We start from the raw sequence: 8328 nt of genomic DNA, 5'->3' as shown, positions 1-8328 counted from the left end.
TGGCATTTCCTTTCATTCATTCCCTCCCTCATCTTCCTTCAACACTCTCCCCAATTCTCTCCCCCTCTGCTCCCTTTCCTCCTTGTCACCCCAAGGCCTGGTGTCCTGAACATTCACAATTCACTGCTGTTGCCGGCTTCAGGCCTTCCTCTCTGTCGGGTCCTGTCTTCATGAAAACAGGAAGTAGGCAGGATCCGGCAGAGAGCAAGGCCTGAAGCCGGCAACAGCAGCGAATTGTAAACGCTGCTGCTGCCTGAAGAATGTAATGGAGCACTGAGCCAGACCGCTTCTCCCCCCTCCCAGTCGAACCCCCGCTGACCCTCCTATCTCTCCCTCCCGACCCTCCCAGCGAGTTGACAACCTCCCTCCAGTAGCGTCGGCAGCCGCAGCAAGCTAAACAGGCTGCTTTGCGGCTTTCTCCTGCCCGCGAATCCCTCTGCCGCGTCACCGATGTCATCAGTGATGCTTCACCGGCAGGAGAAAGCCGCGAAGCAGCCTGTTTAGCTTGTTGCGGCTGCCGACGCTACTAGAGGGAGGTTGTCAACTCGCTGGGAGAGAGAGATAGGAGGCTGCGATCCCCTGTCCCTTTGTCCCCACTCACAGCTTTGGGACGCCCTCTCTGAAAACGGGACATTTCGTGTGTACCGAAGCTGTGAGTGGGGACAACAGGACAGGGGATGTGAAAAAGGGACTGTCCAGTTCAAAACGGGACGTATGGTCACCTTAAGCATTACCCTTCTCCTCTCTGCCAATTGCACACTTTGTTCCTTTCATCTAGCTGCCCCCTATGCCTGGAATAAATTACCTGAGTTTGTCGGTCAAGCCCCTTTTCCATGTTTAAAAGTAGACTGCAAACCCACTTTTCTGATATAGCCTTCAATCCATAGCCCTATTCCCCACTGCCCACCAACTCAGCCAGCAGATTAACCGTTCCCCTTAACTGTATCTATGACATCCTGCTTGTCTGTTTAGATTGTAAGCTCCTTTGAGCAGGGACTCTGGCCAGCGCTGCTTATGTCTGGTAGCGCTATAGAAATAATTAATAGGAATAGTAGTAGTGAAAGCAGCAGGTAAGAACTTCTGCCCCTGTCTCAGGATGTGATGAGAATAGACAGGAATCCCTCCTTACTTCTAATGGCCCCTCCTAGACATTTAGGGGCAGATTCTGCAAACGGCGCAATAAGTTAGGCGGCAGTAAATGCTGAATTGCCAACTAGCTTAATTGGTGCACTAATTTCCAAAGCAATGGATCTTAAACTCCAAATGACACTATATGCAATGGTGGAATGTAGTTTGTTTAATATATTGATATGAGAGCTACTTAACCCCAAAAGCCTTATTACATTGCACAACACTGATAAATGGTCTATTGGATCTACTTATATGGCTATAGATGACACGTGGTTCATGTTGGAACTTCAATTTTGCTGATTCCATTGTTTTTTTTCAATAAACCATACATAGACTGAAATTCAGTGTCTTTTTAGCTGTTTAGTAAAGGGCCAAGTTCACTTCCTGAGTGGAGGGAGGAGAGACGGCTCGGCCCAGCATGCTCCGCGCGCCCAAGATGGCGGCGCCCGGCGGCCCAGCGTGCTCCGCGCGCCCAAGATGGCGGCGCCCAGCGAGCGGCGACCCCGGCTCTCCCCGGCCCAGCGTGCACCGCGCGCCCAAGATGGCGGCGCCCAGCGGCCGGCGGGAAGCCGAGCCCTTGCCGACCCAGGAGGCTGGCGAGCAGCGAGCCAAGAAGCCGTGCCGGGCCTGTACCGACTTCCGGAGCTGGATCAAGGAGCAGCGGAAGCAGACGGGGGCCTCGGTGGTGGGTGGGCAGCGCCTTCCTCTGCCTCGAACCATCAGAACAGCCGCTCTCTAGAGCAGGGGCGTCAAAGTCCCCAGTCGGGCTTTCAGGATTTCCCCCATGAATATGCATGAGATCTATTTGCATATTCATGGAAGAAATCCTGAAAGCCCGACTGGGGAGCCGGAGCCAGGTCAGGTTTACAGAATATGCATGAGATAGATTTGCATCTCAAGGAGGCAGTGCATGCAAATCCATCTCATACATATTCATGGTGGATTCCCTGAAAACTTGACCTGGCTCCGGCTCTCGAGGACTGGAATTGCCTACCCCTGATCTAGAGCAGTGGTTCCCAACCCTGTCCTGTCTGGTTTTTGGGATAGCCCTAATGAATGTGCATGAGAGAGATTTGCAGACAAAAAACATTTGCTCCATTTAGGACTCCTTTTACAAAGGTGCGTTAGGGCCTTAACACGCAGAATAGTGGTGGTAGTTTTTTGGGCAGCGCACGCTAAACTGGTGCGTGCGTTAAAAATGCGCATCTTTGTAAAAGGAGCCCTTAGTGTGCCAGAGCTAAAAAAGTTTGAGAGAGAAACCCGAGACCTCTCTTCCTTTCCATCAATTAAAACTTCTGTAATATCCGTCATATTTAACGCTTGCAATGCTCACTCTCGATATAGATATATAGCAGTGGTCTGAAACTCAAACCCTTTGCAGGGCCACATTTTGGATTTGTCGGTACTTGGAGGGCCTCAGAAAAAAATAGTTAATGTCTTCTTAAAGAAATGACAATTTTGCATGAGGTAAAACTCTTTATAGTTTATAAATCTTTCCTTTTGGCTAAGTCTTGATAATAATATTGTCATTTATAGCTAAGAAACTGTTTTATTTTACTTTTGTGTTTATGATAAACATACCGAGGGCCTCAAAATAGGACCTGGTGGGCCGCATGTGGCCACGAGTTTGAGACCACTGATATATAGCAAATATAACTCCTAACTTCTGTAATGTCCATTGCATAAAAAACCTGCAATTTCTCCCTCTTTATGTATAGATGTGTAGCCACTTAGGATGTAAGTGGGGTAGAAGTTTAACCCCCCCACATGAAATTTCTCTTTCGTCATATACAGCTGTTACTCACCTACAGTTTTCTCTTTGCATATATATATATAGGGAGAATCCCCTCAATATATGTATCTCACATATAACTCCTCCCTTTCTAGAAACTTCTATAATGTACACAGAAATTGTTACATGTAAGGTATATCTATATAGAGAATGTATAACTCCTCCCACTTTCTGTACATGCTGTTCTACAATATATGTTACATACTATATAATGCTTGCAAATCTCTCATCTATTTATATGGCTATATATTGATATAAAATTCTCAGTAGCTCCTCATGCTCTGTCTGCATTAGGTATAATATACATTGCATGTAACACCTCAATTTTACTCTTCCTTTCTGTCTAGAGATAAATCGTTCTGGGGCTAATATCTATCTCACATGGGTTAGTTTTGCATACATGAACCCCTCTCTTAAACCAGGGTATATGGAGTAATAATAATAACTTTATTTTTTATACCGCAATACCACAAACAGTTCAGAGCGGTTTACAATGTAAGAGACTGTACATATACAGCGAAGATACAATGTAAGGGAATGTACTATGCAGTTGAGAGCAGTTTATAGTGCAGGGGACTGTACATATTCAGCATAGGTGTTTATACAGCGAAAAAACAATGCAGATTTACAATGCAAGAGACTGTACATATACAGCAGAGATATTTATACAGTGAAAATACAGTGCAAGAGACTTATAGAGCAAGATACAATGCAAGAGACTGTATAATGCGGTTGAAGCGGTTTACTATGCAAAGATAGTTACATATATAGCGAGGATACAGAGTGGTGAATGACAAGAAAATGCAACCAGTATCAATTACGGGAGTATGATCTCAGTCTCTCAGATTTACTAATAACAGTTGCTGTAGTACCATAAGATGTAACGTATTTAGGCAACTTATCCAGGTGAGTTTGGAAATTCCTTTTCGTGAAGTGTATGGTAACCACAATGATAGAAAATATTTCTGTATCTTTCTGCCACATTTTCTCAATCTCTTGACTTCATTTCTTAGTATTTGAGGATCTTCTTAATCACTTTGGACAAGTCTGAACAGTTATAAGCGCTGTTTTTCTGAAGCAGGATGAGGAGGTGACGAGACCCCCAGAGTGTCCCTTAGACAGAGAAGAGCTCGGTAGGAGCACCTGGGCCTTCCTGCACACGACGGCTGCTTACTATCCAGATAAACCAAGCACCGCTCAGCAGGAAGAAATGAAGACTTTCATCAATTTATTCTCAAAGTTTTATCCTTGTGAAGAATGTGCAGAAGATTTAAGAGAGAGGTATGTGGTTTTATTTTTCATGTCCAGAAAGCACAGTATGATTATAAATTCATTTGGATTACTAAAGGATCATTGGAGCCTGCAAATCTTGTTCACTGGAGACTGAACCCTCCTCACCTTTCTTTCCTCCTCTCTCCTAATATCCTTATTTATCACACCCAATCTTTATGATTAAATGCAGTGGATTTCCTGAATGTCCTCCATCGAACGATTATGTCATATTTGCTATTGCCAAGCAGTACTGCGACTGTTACTATTCCTTATTCTGGGTCCTGCGTTCTAGTGAAGACTAGACACATTGGGCCCGATTCTGTAAACAGTGCCTACTGCCTGTCATTCAAACTTAGGCGTCATTTGTAGAATCACACCTAGCGGTGTCTAAATCAAGTTAGGCACCGTTAGACAATTGCAACTTAGGTGCCGACATATTAGGCCTAAAATACCAGTGCCTAACTCATTTCATGTCTAAACTCCGCCCCCTAGCCACACCCACTTTTTGGGTAGGCTCAGTGTAGACAGCAGCTACCCAAATATTAAATTTTTTGAAATTGGGTTTTAGTGGCGCTGTTCAATTAACAGTGCCGATTCAACCAATTCAAAAATTAAGTTGGTTGTCTAGGCGACTAACGGCAGGCGCTTTTTATAGAATCAGGGCCATTGTCTTGAAAAGTATCCCCAGACTTATGGGGAGAAATGGGGAGCACTGATTGGATTCTGGGATTTATTGTCTAGCTACCTGGAATGGTTTCTATGAGGGCGGATGGTGATGTGTTTTGGGGGTTTCTCTTTGCTGTTGTTCTAGGGGCTCATTAACTTGCAGTGATGTGTTATATGTTCTTTGAGTTATAAAAGAAAACATTAAAAAAAAAAAGCACCCCAGATCTTTTTTTTTTTCTTCACTTCAATTGGTTTTTATTAAAATCCATGAAATTATCATGCAGCACATTTCTTAAAATCTGAGAAGGTGTTTTTCAGCATACAGTTAAGCTATGGATTTTGTTGCCAGTTAAAAAAGTTTGGTTTAAAAAAGGTTTAAAAACTTATGTAACACACTGAAATCCTCAAAAAATAGGCTATAGTAGGAGTCCAAGCAAACGGTTGAATTAAGAGATTATTAGGATCTCAAGTGCTCACAGTTGTATGCCGTTTGGACAAGTATTAGCATATAACTATCGTATGCATATCGTATTAAATGGCATACAACTGTGAGCACTTGAGATCCTAATAATCTCTTAATTCAACTGTTTGCTTGGACTCCTACTATAGCCTATTTTTTGAGGATTTCAGAGTGTTAAAAAAGGTTTAGACATGTTTTGGAGCACTTTGCAGACTTGGGAAAGACATGATTTAAATGAAAACTGGATCCTGCCAGGTACATGTGACCTGGACTGGCTACTGTCAGAGCCAGGATACTGGGCTTGTTGGACTGGTCTGACCAGTATAGTACACAGTTATAGTCACAGGTGTTTCTAAGAGGTTGTGAACACCTGCTCAAGAGCGATAAGAAAAGTCAGTCTGAGCAAAGTCCATGAACCCCAGCTTCCTGTCCAGGGCAGAACTGCCTGGCACATCCCACAGAGGAGATCTGTTTCCATAAATCTTTGCTCTAGGTACAAACTAAATCGTTCAGTCTTTGATTCTGCTGTTGTACACAAAAAAAAAAAAAAAGAGTTTTAGGGTGGTCTGACCCCTTTCTGCCTCGTGTGTTCTCCAGTCCTCTGCATCCATAACCAAAGACATAGTAAATGACAGCAGATAAAGACCTGACTGGTCCATCTAGTCCAGTGGTCTCAAACTCGCGGCCCAGGGGCCACATGCGGCCCGCCAGATACTATTTTGCGGCCCGTGGCCTGCACTAGTGCTGCCTGTACTAGCGCTGCCCGCTCTTTGCAGCTTTCTTCGGCTTCCCCAAAGGTCTCCCGCTCTTACCTTCAGATAATTACCGCAGCCTACAGAAAGGATTGCTGGTGCTGTAGCAGTCCTTGCAGGTTGCCGTCGTCCTCAGCAGCACGTTCCCTCTGCTGCGATCCCGCCCCTGACGTCACAGGAGGGGTAGGACCATAGCAGAGGGAACATGCTGCGGAGGCTGATGGCAGCCTGCAAGGAACGCTACAGCACCAGCGATCTTCTCTGCAGGCTGTGGTAATTAGCTGAAACTAAGATCGGGAGGCCAGGGAGGAAGCTGGAGGATACTGCAAAGAAGGGGGAACATGCAGGCCTTCGCGGGGGGGGGGGAGATTTATAAACTATAAAGAGTTTTACCTCATGCAAAATTGTTATTTATTTTTCTGCGGACCTACAAATCCAAAATGTGGCCCTGCAAAGGGCTTGAGTTTGAGACCACTGATCTAGTCTGTCCATAAGTTATACCCATTAAACTATGCTTCGGCAGCACATATACTAAAATTGGAACTATACAGAGAAGATTAGAGTGGCCCCTGTGCAAGGATGACACGCAAATTCATGAAGAGTGTGGCACAGTGGTTAAAGCAACAGCCTCAGCACCCTCAAACCCACACTGCTCCTTGTGACTCTGGGCAAGTCATTTAATCCCCCCATTGCTCCAGATACATTAGATAGATGGTGAGCCCTATCTGAATAAACTCATGTAAACCGTTCTGATCTCTCCTGGGAGAACGGTATGGAAAACTGAATAAATAAATAAAATTTTGCTCCTGAAGATTGAATTTCTGTCCTGGTTCTTTCAAAATTGTGGATCCCAGCGCTGCCCCAGCAATTAAGCTTTTGCAGTGTTCCCTGAATGTTGCTATTTCTGTGTTATAGATTAGCCAAAGCACAAGCAGACACAAGCAGCAGAAATAACTTCTCACGATGGATGTGTCTCCTACACAATGAGGTCAACCGAAAGTTAGGAAAAGCCGAGTTTGACTGTTCTCAAGTCGATGAGCGATGGCGAGATGGCTGGAAGGATGGCTCTTGTGATTAATATCAAGGCTGCCACAACCAAACACTAACGAGATCCAGCCTTGACTGCTGTGTAAAATTGGTGCAAATTTATTTAAAATGAAACTAGACGTGAGTAGACTGTGCTTTTTCTGTTTTGTAAAATGAAAGACACACGTGTGCTTGTGCTGTGCAGAAGCTTCTTTCTAAGAAATTGTAATGAGACATTTATTTTTGTATAATGGCCGTTGTTAACACTCTGCATCCGTGCGTGGGAAAGTTCAGTGATATGTATTTGCCCCCAGCTGACCATATGGTCCCCTACATGTGACAGTAGCATTCTGTTGCTGAGGAGCAAGGTGGATCTGTGTGTGTGTGTGTGTGGGGGGGGGGGGGGGGGGGTTCACTAATAACTCTGCTCTCTTTGCAGTACTCCTGGGTGTACTCAATTATGTACTAAGTTTTCAGCTACAAGTCCATGCCTCAGAGAGCTTACTCTGTAAGTGAGTACCCATGGGAGAGGCAATAACAGTGATTTTCCCCAAGGTCAGAAGGAATGTCTGGGAGAGAAGTGGGATTTGAACTTGGTTCCCAGGCTGGCTCTCTCCTCTCAGTCCTATAACTCTGTATGAGGCGTCTTCTGGCTCACTTCTCCCATTCTGATAACTGTCTATGAGACATCCGTTGGCTCGCTCCTCCCATTCCAGTATGCACCTTGTCTGCTGGCTCTCTCCTCCCATTCGAATAACTTTGTATAGGATGTCCACTCTTTATACATTCCCAGTATTTTGCCTTAAAGAGACGGCAACCCCCCCCCCCCCCCACACTGTTTTCACAAGAGCCAAATCTGACAAATAGAGACAAACCATCAAAATCAAAAACAGTAGCACAAAGTGAGCTGAAAAATCGCTCCCACTAGATCTAAATAGTCTTTTTTAACTCTTACCTTTTTCATGCTGCAGCATCTGAGTAAGACTTGGAGGATTTTTCCCTGTCCCCCCCCCCCATTACTTCATTCTTAGTTCCAGACTGCTACTGCTGTCGGAGTTCGGAGGAGCCCCGTCTTGGCAAGCAATGTTTCACTGAGCCCCCTCCATGTCCCAAGGATAACAGCACTGAAATGCGACGGCATAGAGAGAAGCCTGGAATGAAGTCCAGAGAGCCGAAGTTAACCCCTGAGGTGATGAGGCTGTGATGCTTGGTAGTCAAAGGGCACCAAC

At 45.0% G+C, this 8328-nt stretch overlaps 1 protein-coding gene and 1 non-coding gene across 2 annotated transcripts; both read left to right on the top strand.

Annotated features, from left to right (window-relative positions):
• Positions 1-1672: 1672 nt before the first annotated feature.
• Positions 1673-7509, top strand: GFER (growth factor, augmenter of liver regeneration). Its single transcript, XM_033962508.1, has 3 exons — positions 1673-1816; positions 4005-4204; positions 6989-7509. The coding sequence occupies exons 1-3, from the start codon at positions 1673-1675 to the stop codon at positions 7149-7151; spliced, it is 507 nt and encodes a 168-aa protein (XP_033818399.1). The 3' UTR covers positions 7152-7509.
• On the top strand, positions 6585-6687 carry LOC117345901. Its single transcript, XR_004536526.1, has one exon. It is a non-coding gene; the product is annotated as a U6 spliceosomal RNA (small nuclear RNA).
• Positions 7510-8328: the final 819 nt, after the last annotated feature.

The sequence above is a fragment of the Geotrypetes seraphini genome, chromosome 11 (assembly GCF_902459505.1).
Source record: "Geotrypetes seraphini chromosome 11, aGeoSer1.1, whole genome shotgun sequence".
In the NCBI taxonomy this organism is placed as follows: domain Eukaryota; kingdom Metazoa; phylum Chordata; class Amphibia; order Gymnophiona; family Dermophiidae; genus Geotrypetes; species Geotrypetes seraphini.
The sequence above is the reverse complement of the archived record's forward strand: the minus strand, read 5'-3'. Positions and strand labels throughout refer to the sequence as shown.

Bases quoted from the DNA above. Each gene is read 5' to 3' on its own strand.
- GFER (XM_033962508.1), top strand. From the start codon at position 1,673: ATGGCGGCGCCCAGCGGCCGGCGGGAAGCCGAGCCCTTGCCGACCCAG. The intron at 1,817-4,004 runs GTGGGTGGGCAG...TTTCTGAAGCAG, and splicing joins AGCAGACGGGGGCCTCGGTG to GATGAGGAGGTGACGAGACC. The intron at 4,205-6,988 runs GTATGTGGTTTT...TCTGTGTTATAG, and splicing joins GCAGAAGATTTAAGAGAGAG to ATTAGCCAAAGCACAAGCAG.